This window comes from Nicotiana sylvestris, chromosome 3, assembly GCF_000393655.2.
Source record: "Nicotiana sylvestris chromosome 3, ASM39365v2, whole genome shotgun sequence".
NCBI classification, from domain to species: domain Eukaryota; kingdom Viridiplantae; phylum Streptophyta; class Magnoliopsida; order Solanales; family Solanaceae; genus Nicotiana; species Nicotiana sylvestris.
In genome coordinates this window covers 154,067,357-154,085,483 of record NC_091059.1, presented here as the reverse complement: position 1 = coordinate 154,085,483, position 18,127 = coordinate 154,067,357, and the positions used below count along the sequence as shown (strand labels likewise).

The window sequence follows — 18,127 nt, the reverse complement described above, 5'->3', positions numbered from 1 at the left end:
AAGATTAATAGTCTGTTTGGCCAAGCTTTTTGTTGGGCCAAAAGTATTGAGGTGTTTGGCCAAGCTTTTGGAAGGAAAAAAAGTGTTTTTGAGGAGAAGCAGAAGCAGCTTTGGAGAAATAGAAAAAAGTAGCTTCTCTCCAAAAGCACTTTTCTGAGAAGCACTTTTGAGAAAAATACACTTAAAAGCAGTTTTCAAAAACTTGGCCAAATAGTAATTACTGCTCAAAAGTGCTTTTCAAATTAATTAGCCAAACACAAACTACTTCTCACCAAAAGTACTTTTGAGAAAAGCACTCCTCAAAATAAGCTGATTTTAAAAGTTTGGCCAAACGGGCTATAAATAACTTTTCTTGCCGAGTTTAGCAAGCAAATTTAGTTGTTACTTGTGATCTGAGGGAACTTTCCTTAATTCAAGATGATCTGAGCATGTGAGCCAGATGTACTTTACAATAATAGCACTTAAAATATTTGAGTTTGATTTACCAAAGATTGCAGACATTTATTTTTTAAGTGACCTGCTCCCCTAATTTGTTAGAAGTATCCCTTTTTTGGATGGGATTCTTATCCATCCTTCAAAGCAAGCATTTATTGATCGGGCCAAACTTGCTGTTGAAATATACCAGAATCGTATCTGGTTCATTTTTCCTAGAAGGAATGAAGTTTTAGTTTTGCCTCACAATTTGTAGATTAATACATAGACATGCATAAATAACCACTTTATTTTGCAAATAAAATGAACCACAACAGCAGCACAATAGCCAAATAACTAAGGTTCATGCATCAAAATTACATCAATGCATAACTTCTACAATTTGCAAACACTAATTATGGTGTCAAGTCACTCATTGTTTTCACTGCTATTAATATGTACAAAGTCATTCTTTACGGAATGAAAGTTTAATGGAATAAATTCACTTGACAATTGCACCAACAGCAGAACTATTACATTTGCATATAAAAAATAGCTAAGAATTTAAAGAATGGCAGTGAAGCGAGTATTTATTTCTTACAACCCTGGAGCAAATCATAATGTCATTTGATTGCTGTTTATACAGTTTGACTAGCGATTTATCCCTTGGTAGTACTTAGCTTAGAGCACTAACTTATGCCTTGGCAGTAGAGGGTATTGTATCGACAAACAAAGTTTCTATCAAGCTAGTCCCAGCAAATTTCTGCCTAGTGATTTCATCCCACTGTTGGGCCATCTCTAGCGTCAGATTATTTTTCCAATCTCCAACTTGACCTTTCCTCAAGAAATGCCGGTTTTCAACTACAATTGAATTGAAATGGTGCATCACTCCGGTCTGATTTACTTTTAAACTACTCAAACTCTCAAAGCCACAAAGCCTTGCAATCTCCTGCACAACCCCTTCTCTCTCTTCTTCCGAGGTAAAAGGCTTATCCAGGAACTTAGCCAATTTGGTAAGACAAACAATGGGATATTTCTTCATGTCCTCGTACATTAAGAAAAGTACTTTGTCCAGAATTTCCATGCTTGCCTTCCAATAGCCCAAGACATGATCCCAAAAAGGTCCGTAATGTGATACCCCTTTGCAAAACAGATCAAATGCATCTTCGATTGGAAAAGATGGCATTTCATTGGGTTTTACTTTTATCATATAATGCCAAGTTGAAACAAAAACATCTTTAGTCTCACGAAAAATATACACAATTTTGCAACCAGAAGACATCACAGATGCTGGTAACAAGGAGTAAGGGATGTGGGTTGCGAAAAGGCAACATGGCAAACACGAAATTCGATAATCTCGGTAGGAAGTTTCATCTTGTATGATAGATTCCACGAAGGGAATGCAATCATGGGGACCCTTGGCAAGCAAAGGGTGAGAGGAGAAATTGAATAGATTCATGCCGGAGAAAATGAGGGCCTTGAACCATGTTGTTCCTGCTTTTGGGAAAGTAGCTAGAAAAATATCTGTGGGTTGAGCATTGAAGCATTCTTGCACCCTCTTAATACCTTTAATAGCTGCTGGACCAAAAGGACTCGTATTGGTAAAGATGTTTAACCATCCAACCATTTTCTTTGGGAAAGCTTGTGAGCATATCACTGTCATTTTGATCATCTTTCTTGTATTCATTTTCATCACTATGTTCATGCCGAGAACAATGGGAACGCGACATGTCCATGGAGGAGGTCGAAATTTGATAAAGTCTAGACCAAATTAACTCGTGTTCACCTGATCGAGTCAGAACTGAACCCACTGATCTAAAATCTTGTCCCTCTTTGTTGTGAGAAGACTGAAAGGATGATCAGAATGGCTAATAACTCTTCTATTATTCAGAGTATAGCAATAAAAAAACTCAGTTGTGATTTGTGATCTGAAGTAGAAACACTTCCTAATTTAGACGATTTAAAAAAGCATTTTACCATAATAAGTACCAACACTTGCAATGCTTTGACTTAGCTAGCTATCAAATTAATTAAAGTAGTTCTGTTATCTGTATTATTATCCAATTTCCGTGCAGTATTAGTAATTGACAGACATTCAAACATCACTCCTATTCTTCTAACTAAAAACCGTTGGGAAAAGGGTTTAGGGCTTATGTCTTATATCAGAACAAGAGAGGAAATCTGGAGAGAAACAAAGGGAACTTACTTCTTAAATATTTTTTTGCAGGGAGATCGTGAAGTTCGCCGGAGAAATAGAGAATTCGCCCGGAGAGAGATCGGGAAGAACAGATATACTGTGCCTGTAGCTAGTAGTGTGTATGCAGACCTTACCCCTGGGTAGAGAGACTGTTTCCAAATAGACCCCCGGCATCCCACCTTGCTCTTGGGGAGACTCGAACTCACGACCTCTTAGTTGGAAGTGGAGGTTGCTTACCATCAGAGCAACCCCTCTTGTCAACATTATCAAAATTTTATCTCATACATTATCTAAATGATTGTGCGTCACTGAAAAATGTACATAAAGTAGTTTTTCAAGGTATAACACTTTACATAGAAAATAACTTCATTTAAAAACATTTTGCCCATGTCAAACGAATTTAATAAGTTCTCGAAATAGAAAAATATAAAACTAAAGTTCCTACTTTGAAAGAGGGATAAATTCAAAGCGACTGCCTTTAGGTTTCATCTGGCTTCCCTTGTGGTTAGATATTAAGCCTATCTTTCTTGTTTGGCCAAATACATATTTGCCCGAAAATCCCATTTAGACATTTCAACTTAACTTTGTTCCAATTAAAAACAATACTATGTTCATATCCATACCTATAATTAGGCACAACTAGCTGACTTTGTTCACAACGTGGGTCGCATATCATTTGAACGAGTGAATGTTATTACACGTAGACTTTAATGGTAATATTTTAAAAAACAAAATAAATATATACCTATTTAGACCCACCCGATTTTATATAAATCCTACTTTCATTCCCTTTCTTTTAGTTCTGCCCCAATTGCTTCCAAATTAGGTCAAAAGACATTTTCTTGTTTCTAATTCTTCGTCGTTTCTTTCCAATTCTTCTTCGTTTCTTTGTAATTCTTCTGAATTTCTTTCTAATTCTTGCCTATTTCCTTCGTCAAAGCAGTTTTAATGTCGAACTCGTCGAGTTCGTCGAAGGCACCTCCCACTGATGTTGTATACTGTAACTGCGGTCAATTAGCAAACCTCAAGATATCATTAACTGATCGTAACCCAGGTCGAAGATTTTACAGTTGCAAAATTGGAAAGGCAAGCTTAATTCACAATGATAAATCGAAAAGAATAAACTGGAAATACAGCGAGAATCGAAGGTAATTGATGAAATTTTTCTAGGGACTTTTCGGACCTCTAATCGCCATTCTTCAATTGGGGTTAACGGGGAGAGAGAGCAATGAACGGGTCTTTTAGTTTTAAATGGGATGACTATTTAGAAATCTGATGTGGCGTATTAAAACAGCTGGCATCTTTTAATTAGTTAGCTTTCCACGTCAGTTGGGCTTAAAAACATGCGCTTCAGGACATCGTATCCTTAAGTTCGAAAATTGTGTCCAAAAAATTCGAATCTTATATCCTAAATTTTAAATTAGTCGTTCAGAAATTCAGGACACTTTGTCTTGAATTTTAAATTAGCAGCTCAAAAATTCAGGACACTAAGTCCTGAAGTTTGGGTGAATTGGTAAATACATTGTAAATTATAAATATATTTTAAATAGCGGGCTTAAAAGTGGCGATTGTTGCACAGGGTCTTTTGCATCTATACCCGATTTTGGGGTCACAATTGAACCTATACCCACTTTGCAAAAAAGTTTGCAAGCGTGATCAACTTCAGATTTATCGGGTCTGAAGTTAAAAAAAGGCCTGAAGTGAAAAAATTGCACTTCAAATGCACTTAAGGCCAAATAGATCTGAAGTGCAACCAATGATTTCATGCACTTAAGGCTAATAAGTCTGCACTTCAGATGCACTTAAGGCTAATAAGTCTGAAGTGAAAAGTTGCACTTCAGATGCACTTGGCCAAAAAGTCTGAAGTGCAACAAACATTTTTATTCACTTAAGGCCAATAAATCTGAAGTGAAAATTTGCACTTCAGGTGCACTTAAGGTCACATATGTCTGAAGTGTAACCAATTGTTTCATGCACTTAAGGCTAATAAGTCTTGAAGTGAAAAATTGCATTTCAGATGCACTTAAGGTCAAAAGGTCTGAAGTGTCACCAACGTTTTGCTACACTTAAGGCCAATAAGTCTAAAGTGAAAAAATTGCACTTCAGATGCACTTAAGGCCAAAAAGTCTGAAGTGCAACAAACGTTTTCATTCACTTAAGGCCAACAAGTCTGAAGTGAAAATTGTCTAGAAACAGAAATTTGCTTTTCGAATTATAACAATTCAATATACAATTTAATACCTAAATGTACTCCAAATGAGCTCAAATTTGAAACATAACCTCCAAATATCATCAGGAACAAACCCCAATCATCAATTTGTCAAAACAACAATAAATGTAATGAACCCATTTTGCAATTAAGAAAAATAAGAAGAAGAAACCCTAAGCAATAGTAAAAAATAAAGCGTCATAACAGCTCACTATTGTAAAACATCATAAACAACATTAAAATATATTCACAACTACCATATAAAATCATTGTCACCCGAAGAAGAAGAAGAATGAAGAAGAAGAAAAAGAAGAAAAGGGAGAAGAAGAAGGAGGAGAAGGAGAAAGAGGCCTGAAGTTGTTTAAAAAGTGGGTACAAATTAAAACGTTTCTAAAATGTGGGTATAGGTTAAATGGGGGCGACCAAATAGGGTGTCCCGTGTAATTTTTACTGTTGCACTTCGTCCACTATTTTAGCAATTTTCTATTATAAACTTTTGAAATTAATTTATTTATGAATATTAGAGGAATGTTTCATCGTGTTCCTCTAGAAACAAATTCAAAAGAACCTTAATTTGTTTCAATACCCGGAGATTTCAAACCAAAAGCGGCTTCTAAAAAACAATTCTAAGTAAAAGATGTAGTGGAAGAAGGAAACCGGGAACTTAGAAACTGAATGGTCCTCTAGCAACTCTCTCGCACCAGTAAATCCAGCTCCAACAAATAGTTGCAGCAAATGGCAACAGAAATGCAACTGAAAACATCAGCAACTGGAATGATATTCAAGCTTGGAGGAATTTGAATCAGTATAGCTATTACAATGACAGAATTAAAACAGAAAATCAGTATAACTATTACAATATCGATCCCCAGAATCATTTCCCTAGAAGGAATGAAGTTTTCAGTTTTGCCTCTCAATTTGTAGATTAATACATAGACATGCTATTAATAGGTTTGAAGTCATTCTTTTCAAAAATGAAAATTTAATGGAATAAAATCACTTCACAGTTACATTAGCATATAAAAAGGCTAAGAATTTAGAGAACCACACTGAAACAAGTATTTATCTATTTATTACAACCTGGAGCAAATTCATAATGGCATTGTTGATACTGTTTGACTAACGATTAAGGCCTCGCTACTGTACAATAGAGCACTAACTTATGCCTTGGCACTATAGGGTATTGTATCACCAAACAAAGTTCCTATCAAGCTTGTCCCACCAAGTTTCTGCCTAGTGATTTCATCCAACTGTTCGGCCATCTCTGGTGTCAGGTGGTTTTTCCAGTCTCCAACTTGACCTTTCCTCAAGAAATCCCGGTTCGCAACAGTAAATTGTGGACTCAAATGTTGCACTCCGTTCTGTTTCACTGCCAAACTGCTCAAATTCTCAAAGCTACAAAGCCTTACAATCTCCTGTACAACTCCTTCTCTCTCTTCTTCCAAGCAAAAAGGCTTATCCAAGAACTTAGCCAATTTGGAAAGACAGAGAATGGGATCTTTCTTCATGTCCTCGTACGTCAAGAGAAGTACCTTGTCCGGATTTTCCATGCTTGCCTTCCAATAACCCAACACTTGATCCCAATACGGTCCATAATGTGACATGCCTTTGCAAAACAGATCAAATGCATCTTTGATTGAAAAAGATGGTAGTTCTTTGAGTCTTACTTTTGTCATAAAAAGCCAATTTGAAACAAGAACATCTTTGGGCTCGCGAAAAACATACACAATTTTGCAACCAGAAGACATCACAGATGCTGGTAACAAAGAGTAAGGAATGTGGGTAGCAAAAAGGCAACATGGCGAACACGAAATTCGATAATCTTGGTAGGAAGTTTCATTTCGTATGATGGCTTCCAAGAAGGGAATGCAATCATGGGGGCCCTTAGTAAGTAAAGGGTGGGAGGAAAAATCAAATCGGTCACGATTCATGAGGGAAAAGATAAGGGCCTTGAACCAGGTTGTTCCTGATTTTGGGAAAGTAACTAGAATAGCATCTGTAGGTTGAGCTTTGAAGCATTCTTGCACCCGCTTAATTCCTTTAATAGCTTCTGGAGTAAACCAAAAGGATTGGTATTGGTAAAGATGTTCAGTGATCCAACCTTTTTCTTTGGGAAGGGTTGTGAGCATATCACTGTCATTTTTATCAGCTTTCTTGTATTCATCATCAAGTTCATGCTGAGAACAACCGGAAAGCGACATATCCACTGAGGAGGTGAAATCTGATAAAATCTAGACTAAATTCGTGTTCACCAGCTCGAAGTGGAGCTGAACCCACACCCACTCATCAACAAAGGCTTGTCCCCCTTTGTTGTGAGAAAACTGAAAAATGATCAGAATGGCTAATTAATCTTCTGTTGCTCTGACTTTATCAATCAAAACTCAGCTGTGATTTGTGATCTTAAGCAACATTTTTGTAATAGAGATGAAAATGTGAGCCAGATGCACTTTACCATAATAGCACTTAAAATATTTTAGACTGAGATTTACACAAGGTGAGCATGTTACTGACCAGACCAACTTGCTGTTGAAATATCACAGAAACGTTTCTGGTTCAAGTTCCCTCATAATTTGTAGACCAATACATAGACATGCATAGATAACTAGTTTGTTAGCAAATGAAATGAACCACAACAGCAGCAAAATAGCCAAATAACTAAGGTTCATGCATCAAAATTTATCAATGCACGACAACTTCTAAAATTAGGAAAACAAACTAGAGTGTCAAGTCATTCATTGTTTCTCCTGCTATCAATGAAGTCATTCAGAACAAATATTAATTAATTTAATAAAATCACTTCACAGCTGCAGCAACTGCAGAACAATTACATTTGCATATAAAAAAGCTATGAATTTAAAGAACAGTAGTGAAACACGTATATTTATTATAACCTGGAGCAAACTATAATGTCATTTTGATACTGTTTGACTAGCGATTAATGCCTTGCTACTGTAGCATAGAGCACTAACTTATGCCTTTGCAGTATAGGGTATTCTATCACCAAACAAAGTTTCTATCAAGCTTGTCCTAGCAAGTTTCTGCCTAGTGATTTCATCCAACTGTTCAGCCATCTCTGGTGGTGTCAGGTGGCTTTTCCAATCTCCAACTTGACCTTTCCTCAAGAAATGCCGGTTCGCAACAGCAAATTGTGGACTGAAATGTTGAACTCCGGTCTGATTCACTTCCAAACTGCTCAAATTCTCGAAGCTACAAAGCCTTACAATCTCCTGCACAACCCCTTCTCTTTCTTCTTCTAAGGAAAAAGGCTTGTCCAAGAACTTAGCCAATTTGGTAAGACAGATAATGGGATCTTTCTTCATGTCCTCGTACGTCAAGAAAAGTACCTTGTCCGGATTTTCCATGCTTGCCTTCCAATAACCCAAGACCTGATCCCAAAAGGGTCCATAATGCGACACGCCTTTGCAAAACAGATCAAAAGCATCTTTGATTGGAAAAGATGGTAGTTCTTTGAATCTTAATTTTGTCATAAAAAGCCAATTTGAAACAAGAACATCTTTAGGCTCGCGAAAAACATACACAATTTTGCAACCAGAAGACATCACAGATGCCGGTAACAAAGAGTAAGGAATGTGGGTAGCCAAAAGGCAACATGGCGAACACGAAATTCGATAATCTTGGTAGGAAGTTTCATCTTGTATGATGGCTTCCAAGAAGGGGATGCAATCATGGGGGCCTTTGGTCAGCAAAGGGTGGGAGGAAAAATTAAACCGGTCACGATTCATGAGGGAAAAGATAAGGGCTTTAAACCAGGTTGTTCCTGATTTTGGGAAAGTAACTAGAATAGCATCTGTGGGTTGAGCTTTAAAGCATTGTTGCGCCCTCTTAACTCCTCTAATAGCTGCTGGAGTAAACCAAAAGGATTGGTATTGGTAAAGATGTTCAGTGATCCAACCTTTTTCTTTGTTAAGGGTTGTGAGCATATCACTGTCATTTTTATCAGCTTTCTTGTATTCATCATCAAGTTCATGCTGAGAACAACGGGAAAGCGACATATCCACTGAGGGGGTGAAATCTGATAAATCTAGACCAAATTCGTGTTCACCAGCTCGAGTATGAGCTGAACCCACACCCACTCATCACTCATCAACAAAAGCTTGTCGCCCTTTGTTGTGAGAAAACAGAAAAATTATCCGAATAGCTAATTAATCTTCTGTTGCTCTGACTTTATCATTAAAAAATCAGCTGTGATTTAGTGATCTTAAGCAACATTTTCGTAATAGAGATGAATTAAGAACGCAATTCACCATAATAATAGTACCTGCTATATTACTTTAACTTAGCTAGCTATTAAAACAATGTAGCGATGTCAGACATTCAAACATCTCTCATATTCTACTAATTAAAAGCAATTGGGAAAGGGTTTAGGACTTTTTGGTATCATCTGAACAAGAGAGGAGGAAATCTGGTGAGAAACAAGTGGACTTACTTCTTAGATTTTACGGCGAGTTCGTATAGTTCGCCGGAGAAGAGAGAAGACTTGACGCTGCAAGTTCGCCCGGGAAATTCGTGTTTCTGTGTTTGGTACTTGAGAAATGTTTGACTTATGTTGGGAAAAATGTTTTTCCACCAAAAATATTTTTTTTTTAGCAAAAGTTAAAAATGACTTATCTCCTATGTGTAATCAATTTATTTTTCTCAACAAATATCCAAAGCTTTCTACAATGTCACTTATGTTTTTTAGTTATCTAAAATTCACTAACCCAACTAAAAAATTTAAAAAAGAAAATCTCATTCATCCCACCATATTATTTGGCAATCACTACTTATCTATCATTGTTATAACACTTGTACATTGGGGGATGCAATCAAATTTTATTTTTTCTACCTTATGCCAGCCCTAGCATAATTACTACATGTTATATGAATTTTGCACCCAACACCGAAAATGTACAAATTCAAGGTCTGCAATTTCCCCACAAAATAATTCTCACGACAAACATTTTCCTCCGTATCAGACGAATTTAGTAAAGTCGGAGAAACAGAAAAATCTAAAACTAAAATTCAGATTCTTAAAAGAACTGTACTAAATTAAATTTTAAGTTCAGAATCTAACTTGTCCGTCAACTTCCTTATCCAAAACAAAGAAAAGATTGTCCACCAACTTGTACTCCCTATTGAAAACATTATGAATTGAGTAGGAGAAGAGAAAAACTCCATTAGGGTTTCATGCTTACATTGAGAGAGAATTGGGTCTGTATATGTTTGTAACGGATGATAGGCTATAATTACATATTTTAGTCGCTTATTACACTCAAATTTACTGCACTTTAATTGAGTTTGAGCTTTAATAGCTAGTGTCTTGAACTAATTGTGTGTTTTATGCCTTGAAGTAGTGATTCCGAGCTATGTAGATGTTATGAAATGAATTCAAGTGATTTGGACTTTGAAGTATGAGTAAAAGCCCAAGGAATTAAGCCGGGATCAGGGATCAACGAACGATAGAGCAACAAAACGAAGAATCGAGTAGGCATATTGTGCATTGTCTAGTAAAATACACATAACTTTTCGCGCAGAACTCTATTTGGGCTCCACAATATATGGTTGGAAAGCTAACTCAAATAGCTACAACTTTCATGTTTTACGTTTTTCCAACTTCCAAACAGAACAGGGTGAAATACGCGGTCGAAACCGCGACTGCGAACCTAACGCGGACTGAGGCAGTACACCGGGAAAGTACCGCGCCCGAACCGCGGACGTCCAGGCCTGGAAACTTGTCCTTTTTCGCGTAGGAGAAGGTATAATTATTTGGGCCCGACCTTACTTGGTATATATACATGGAAAAATAGTATTTTGAAGGGAGGAGACCAATTTTTTACACAGATTCGACCTAAGGAGGCAGAGACACAATAGGAGCAAGACGGGGAATTCTTCTACGAATTTTTCCTTCCTCTTCCTATTTTTTCATTGTTTATTATGACTTTTAGTATTATAGTTTTACCTACTATTATGAATAGCTAATTTGTTAATTAGGGTTTTGATTGAACCTTTTGTAGGATAAATTCTTGTTATGTTTTTTTTATAATTGAGTCGTAGTATTTTCTCTATTTGTTCAACTATATTATTCTTGTGGTTGATTGAAGGGCCCTCACTTAGCTATGCCTATTTAGTGTGTATTACTCGGGAGAGAGTGCATGTTTAGGTAGTTGTTGAACAACATCACTCCCGACGTATGTGAGGAATCAATAACCAAGGGTTTAAAGGTGGGATTAGGGATAACGAAACCTTGGGTGCGATCTAAGTGAGCTGTAATTAAAGCCAGCTAGCGTAACTCGGGAGAGTATGTCTAGTAAATTTTCGTAATTACTCGGGATAGAATTACAACACGCAAAGCGTTTATGATAGGTAGAGAATACTTAGGCGAAATTATAGAAGACATAGCGGGAATGATTCTGACAATTGAAGAAATCATAACTCTAGACCTCCTTAATCTTTTCCCCAACCTGTAGTATCTTTAGGATTAATTTACTATTTTAATTTGTTAGTTAATTAGTTAAACACAAGAATCTTAATATCTATAAGTTAGGAACTGTTTAAGCTTGTCTTCTTGGTGATAGTGAACAGTTGTAGCAGGCTTTAGTTCTCTGTAGGATTCGACTCCGGACTTGTGAACCGGATTATATTTGCAACGACCGTTTAGTCCTTTTTATAAGGCATAGTTAGGTGTGATCAAATTTTGGCGTTATTGCTGGGGAACTAACGGTGTAGTTGTAGGTGTACATATTTTTAGGTTGCAAGTTTGAACTTGTGAGCACGTGATTTTTGCCCTATATATGAATAATTCCCGAAATTCCAACAAAATAATTTTTTCTTTATTTTTACAATTCTTGTGAATTTTGGTGGCATTTTGTGTTAATTATTGGCATCTTATTTGTGCATGTTAATTCATATAAAACACAAAGAGTATGCATTTGCATTTAGGTTTTAATTTTTATATTTAGTACCAATTAAGGGATAATTTGTTTAGAACAAAGCATGAAAATCACAAAAATAGTTCACTTTTGCATTTTTAATGATTTTTATTGTGAATTTGTCACGAAATAGTTTTTGAACAATTTTAGGAATTAATTAGTCTTTGCTTTAAAACAATCATGATTTCATGTTAGTTTTACATCTTTATAAAAATTATAAAAAAATTATTATAAAAATTGTAAAAGCAAGAAAAGAAAATAAGATTAGAAATTAGGGTCTTAATAAAAGACCCAAATTTGGGCCAAATTAAGGGGATTTCTCAGGCCCAAACGCCTCAAAATCATTGCAAATTCAGTCCAGCCCAAGTCCCTACCCGGTCTGCCCCCCTTCTAAACGAAACAGTGTCGTTTCGGGGCCTCTGAATCAGGACCGTTGGATCTCATCAATCCAACGGTCCTGATCTAACTAGGTTAGCTGTATTTAAGTGTCCGAACTTCCCCCCTACCCCCATTTGCCTAGTCTTCCTTACCCCACCCTTCCCCTCAACAAACCTTAGCTCGCGCCGCCATCAAACCCCTCGCCGGCAGTGAACACAAACTACGTCGTTCACTCCGAGGTTAACACCACAGATCCCCCTCACTCTCCTCTTTCCGTTGCACCCATTGGTGTACCTCAAACAAGGCTGGAACTCGTCGAATCTTGGTTTGAAGTTTTCCGGCCAAGTGACAAGTTCGTCCAAATCAGTCCAAAATCACACCCCACAAACCCCGGCCCTTCCTCAACACTAATCCATGGCTATTTTCTTTCAAATCACCGTGAAACGGCCCAAATCTTAGATCTAAGAATTTTGGGCCAAACCCTAAAACCAAATCCTTTTGATTTCGAACCGTAGTATCCTTAACCATGTGTTCTCTTGTAAGAACACATGGTTAGGGATGTTACGCATCAAAAATCTGAAAGGATTCAGATGTTTCTGACTGGCCGGAGTCCCTCATGCCTTTGTGAGTTTTTACTGCTTCTTTTTGCTCGCACGTTTGAAGTGTTATTTGCAGTTGTTGTTTCGTTAATTGTTCTGTTAATTTTATGATTTAATTGTATTAGTTTAAGTTCTGTTAATTACTGTTGATTCTGAGTTTGATATTTGGTTGAATGATTGTAAGTTCATGGTTTAAGAATTAGTTTAAGTTCACTTAATATTGATCATGTTAGCCTAATCTCAGTTAATTTCGTTTAACTTGATTGAGCTGGTATAATTGAACAAATTTGGTTTTGGTCAGTATGATTAGTTAGTTTCTGAATGCTAATTAATTAACTTCAGTTAGTTTTAGACTGGGTTAGGGTATTGGGTATAGTTGTTAAGGATGAGGGTAGTTTCAGTAATTTTAAGAGGCTTTCAGGGGTAATCTGGGTATGGAAAAGGGTAGTTCTGGTAGGAATAGTAATATCAAGGTATATGGAAGGGCAGTATAGGTATTGTATGGGTAGAGGAATACCCTAGGGCCTTCTAGAATGGGGTACAAGTGTAGATTTTAATAATTGTAAGGCATTTACTTGTTTAGCAAGTTAAGAATAGAGGGACCAAACTGAAAATAGGGAGGGACTGATTTGAAAATCAGAATCTGATCTATTCTCCTTGGGGTTGCCTATAAAAAGGCATGAAATGCCTTGGAAAAGGGGTTCTCTTTTTCTTCTGCCTGGAGCCCTGAGTTTCAATTTGAGTTTTTATTATTGCTTTTGATTTCAGTTAGCATTTTAATTCCAAAACTATTCAGAAAACAAAAACATCAAAAAGAATGGAGAAATCCGAAACAACTTCACAGTTTCATTACTAGTTTTTTGGACTTCATCTGGGTTTTGGGGTTTAGCAGTATAGCAGGTTTGTTTGGTTTCAGCTGTGAGGGTCAGGAGTATATTTGGAGTATGGGTTTAATTGATCTGTGGGGGCTGCATGTATTTCTGATTTTCAAAAGTGTTTTCTGGCCTGTCTTGGGGTATATATTGCTGAGTTTACTGCTGTTGTTGTTGCAAGTAGCTCACTCCTCTCTTCTCTTTCTACTTACATTTCAATTTCCAGGTATTCATTCTGTAGCTCTCAAGTTTATGGAATTGAAGTAAACATGTTGTCTGAAGTTGATCTCTGAATTTTTCATGTTTTTTTTTTGTTTAACTTAATACATAAAACAGTTAGCTCACGCATGTCCTTTAGGTAATAGACTAATCCTGGTCTGGTTTGTATAATTGGGATTGATGAACTGTCAAGCATGAGTTTGATCATTTTAATTAGTAAGTGGGAACTTTGGTATTTAGATTCGTGTATGTAATCAGGGTTGTGGACTGTTTGGTCATGTTTATGCAATTGTATTTTTTAGTTTGTTTAAGTTCCACAGTCTGCTGAAGTTAAGCTGCAAAGTTGTAATTGATTTGGAGTTCAATACGCATGACTGCTTTTAATTTTGGGCTAACATGAATTGTACAATCAACGGCTTCATACTGGGCCAGTTTTGGGCCTGGCGTACTAGCAGGCAGCCTAGATTTCTGGTTAGGTGATAAATCGAATTAGGGCCTAGGTGCATTAAGGCTTGAGAAGTTAGTTAAATCAAAAGGTGCCCAAGGATTCGATCCCTGGGCTGTACGTGCAAGTTAAAATTTTGGACATGCCTTATACCCGACGCCTAGCACTCTAAAGGCCTGTGCCTGCAGCATGGCAATGGCGTGATTTGGACTTCATGGGCTTGGAGCCCAATTTTCTCAGCATTCCTTCCCGGATGTTCAAATCCAAATTCAACAAATTTTAGGCTTAACCAATTAGGACCCTTAAGTGATTAATAGCATAATTATCTCACCATTTAGATTTGGAAAGGTTGTTTAGTGAATTTCACCACCTTCCCCAAAATAACAATACGTTAGAATCTTTAAGCGCGACTTACTTAAAGTACCTTCTTAAACTCGGGTGCGCATTGATGCGACCCAAATCCAAATCTCGACAAAGTCAAAATGTGTTGACAATCATGGGTGCATTGATTGCGACGTGGTTTGAAACGTGTTTTCATGACGTCGTAATTCCTAAAAATAAATAATGATAGAAAAAAGGTTCACAAATTGAGACGAGCCTCACCGCACAAATAAATAAATGTGGGGCCCTCAATAAATAATTACCGAAATGATTAGAATTTGGAATGGCCACTTAGCAAAACATCATGGTTTTTCCCCAAAATAATACTACGTTAGCTTCTTTAGGCACGATTTAATTAAATTATTTTCTTAAATTCGGGTGCGCATTGATGCGACCCAAATCCAAATCTCGATGAAGTCGAAATGTGTCAACAACCACGGGCGCATTGATGGCGACGGGGTTCAAAACGCGTTTTCACGACATCGTAATTCTTATAAAATAAATAATGATAAAAGCGGTTTACGAATAGAAGGCACATAAGCTAGCATGTATTCAAATCAGATAAAATCAAATACAACAGTTAAGCGACCGTGCTAGAACCACGGAACCCGGGAATGCCTAACACCTTCTCCCGGGTTAACAGAATTCCTTACTCGGATTTCTGGTATGCGGACTGTTAACAGAGTCATCAATTTCCTCGGTTCGGGATTCAACCGGTGACTTGGGACACCATTAATCTCTCAAGTGGCGACTCTGAATAATTAATAATTAAATTTCGTTCCGATTGTCCTTTAAATGGAAAAACTCCTTTATGCCCTTACGGGTGGTGGTGTAAAAAAGAGGTGTGACAGAACTGTTATTTTTGTTTTCGTGTATTTGATTATTTATTTATTTTTAATTTCTTTTTTTTTTGTTTTTTTATCTGAGAGACATGACATCATGGAATTATGAGAATTTTGATGTTACTAATTCTGCTTTTAATCCTCCTTATGCATATTGTGAAGGAAACCACCCAGGGTAAAATTATCAAAATATTCCCGAGAGCGAGTTTTGTGCACCAACTCAATCTTATATGTGGAATGTGTGTGATATGTGTGGTGATCAAGATGGTCACTTTCATGCTTGTGCTTATAGTTCTTATCTTCCCTCAACCCCTTACTTTGATGGTTCTTCTTTTTCTTGTGAAGTTAATAGGAACAAAGAACCCAAGGATGATGACCAGAAAGAGATCAAAGATATGTTAAAGTGTTGCATGGAACTATATGATAAAAGAACATGGCAGATACAAAGGCAAGAGGCAACTATTCACAATTTGGAGACTCGAGCGAATAAATTAATTGAACCTTGTAAAGCGCAACAAGTTGATATTGTGGATAGTAGCCAATATGAGCATGCATTGGCTGCAGAAATTGCCATTATACTGAGGATTTAAAAAATACGAGGATGAGCTAGAGGAGAAGGCCAAAGTAGAACACCAACAATCAATCGCACTAGTGCTTCGGCCTTTGGCCTACCAGGGAGTTTCTTTTACCCTCTTATGGTCATGTTGTGCATTGGGGACAATGCACAATTTTAAGTGTGGGATGATGAGATTGTCTGGGTGACTTTTCATGCTACTTTAGCTGAGTTAGTTTAATTAAATAATATTTTTTAAAAGATTGGACTTTTCCCGACGATGAGTCTATTAAACAATTTCCTTGAGGGATTTAAGTCTAAAGAAAAAAAAAAGATTTTCTTTTGTTAGGTAGTGTAACAATTACCCCTTGGTTTTTCTTTAAACTACGGTTCTTTTTCAAGGGTTTTGTTTGAACCGGGTGTAGTTAGTTTTTTTTTTGGAGTAGGAGCCATTGTGTTGTGTTTTGAATTGAAACAATATCTCTTGACTTTGTTATGCCTTGAGAATAGTGAGTACTTTGGTTATGACGCGTAGGCTCAGTTTTTTACTCTTGTATAAGTACCTTAAATTTTGTGATCTTAACTTTGCTTAACTGCTTTGGCTAGTGTGTCTTGATAAAACCAATCCTGAGTGAGTTATGTACCATGTGTGTATAAGGATTTGTTATATTCTGTGCATTGCATTTGATGCCTAGAACTTGTCATGTGTGTTTGCAAAGCGAAATAGTAGTTTTGTTAAGTCTTGAAAGTGATATAGGCATTTTTTTGTTGAGCCAGATATGTATATTTTTGCCCACCTAATTGTTATGTATCGTAGTTAACCCATTTGAGCCTGTAATCTTGTTTCTTTGGCAACCACATTACAAGTCTTACCCATTTGTTTGAATTAATCATCTATTTGAATCTTTTGACCTCTCATGAGCACTTGAATTATTATGAACTGTGTAAAAGTTAAAGTGCGGGGTGGTTGGTTTGGCTTTTGAGTGGAACTAATGAAATCAGGAGAAAGGTGTACTATTTTGAACAAGTAAGAGCCACTTGAATTGAAAAAAAATAATAGTTGTATTGCTATAAAAAAAAGTATTCCTTAATAAGTGGTGACTCTTGATGTAATTGTGCTTAAAGAAGTATGGGGTAATATACATTGATGTGAAGGTGGAGTTTGGTTTGACATAAGTATGGGGTTTGAATGTTAAAGTATATGTATTAAAGTGCTTAGGGAGGTGTAGTCACTCTTATATCTAAATGTATCATACACATCCCGTAGCGTACATTACAACCAAATAAAGTCCTAATTGATCCTAGATTGAATGGGCTCGATTAGTAGAGTAGTACACTACTGTAAGCTTATGGTGCATCTTTTGTGGCATATGAATGTTATTTTTGAGAGTTAGTGAATTCTTTCTATCTTGAGTTCCTAAGTGTTCTTAAATTTTATTGTGTGGAACTGCTCTCTTTTGTTGTGTGAGAGTACTTGATTCATCAAGGAAAGGTAATGTCAGTGACCTTTATGTTAGAGTCAGTGGGTGAGTTGTGAATAATGCATGATACTTGTGAGTCAAATCTTGAGGTGAAGATGTTACGCTTACGTGCTTAGTCTATTTTAAATACTCTTGGTGTGATGAGTTAGGAGAATTGTTTAAAAAGATCGTGCTTATAAAAAAAAATATAATTTGATTGCTCGTCGAGCAATGGTTTAGTTACATATGAAAATGACCCAATGGGTCTTTCTAGAAATGCCAAATAAGCCATCAATTCAACACCTATCGCTACGAAGCTTCTGGGAAACTGCAATTTTGATCTACAATTTACTCAGTTATGTTGATGTCCTTTTGTTTGATATGTCAACTTACAAAATATTCTTATCAGCAACCTGATTCATGCCCGCTACAACCATTAGTCAACCTTCAAATAATAATAATGACAAATAATACTATTCTCTTTATAATAATAATTAACGTGTATATAATTCAGATTTTTCTATGGTTTTTGTATTTCTTTTAGTTTGGCCTAGCATTGACTGCATCTCTTCTCCTCAGGCAACTTGAGGTTTGAAATACGTGACAAGAATAAAGTGTAAAGATTTCGCTCT

The 18,127-nt window shown here is 36.6% G+C and overlaps 3 protein-coding genes across 3 annotated transcripts; all 3 read right to left on the bottom strand.

The window, feature by feature from the left end:
* Positions 1–880: 880 nt before the first annotated feature.
* Positions 881–3,112, bottom strand: LOC104237404 (flavonol sulfotransferase-like). The gene is made up of 2 exons (XM_009791556.2): positions 2,618–3,112; positions 881–2,258 (listed from the first exon to the last, which is right to left on the bottom strand). Exon 2 carries the CDS (start codon positions 2,114–2,116, stop codon positions 1,106–1,108), a length of 1,011 nt encoding a protein of 336 aa, XP_009789858.1. The 5' UTR covers positions 2,117–2,258; positions 2,618–3,112; the 3' UTR covers positions 881–1,105.
* A 2,686-nt stretch (positions 3,113–5,798) lies between these two features.
* Positions 5,799–9,423, bottom strand: LOC104237403 (flavonol sulfotransferase-like). The gene is made up of 2 exons (XM_009791555.2): positions 9,265–9,423; positions 5,799–7,138 (listed from the first exon to the last, which is right to left on the bottom strand). The coding sequence occupies exon 2, from the start codon at positions 7,016–7,018 to the stop codon at positions 5,978–5,980; it is 1,041 nt and encodes a 346-aa protein (XP_009789857.1). The 5' UTR covers positions 7,019–7,138; positions 9,265–9,423; the 3' UTR covers positions 5,799–5,977.
* On the bottom strand, positions 7,534–9,271 carry LOC104237405 (flavonol sulfotransferase-like). Its single transcript, XM_009791557.2, has one exon. The coding sequence runs from the start codon at positions 8,828–8,830 to the stop codon at positions 7,787–7,789; it is 1,044 nt and encodes a 347-aa protein (XP_009789859.1). The 5' UTR covers positions 8,831–9,271; the 3' UTR covers positions 7,534–7,786.
* Positions 9,424–18,127: the final 8,704 nt, after the last annotated feature.

Coding starts and splice junctions, on each gene's coding strand:
- LOC104237404 (XM_009791556.2), bottom strand. CDS start 2,116: ATGAACATAGTGATGAAAATGAATACAAGAAAGATGATCAAAATGACA.
- LOC104237403 (XM_009791555.2), bottom strand. CDS start 7,018: ATGTCGCTTTCCGGTTGTTCTCAGCATGAACTTGATGATGAATACAAG.
- LOC104237405 (XM_009791557.2), bottom strand. CDS start 8,830: ATGTCGCTTTCCCGTTGTTCTCAGCATGAACTTGATGATGAATACAAG.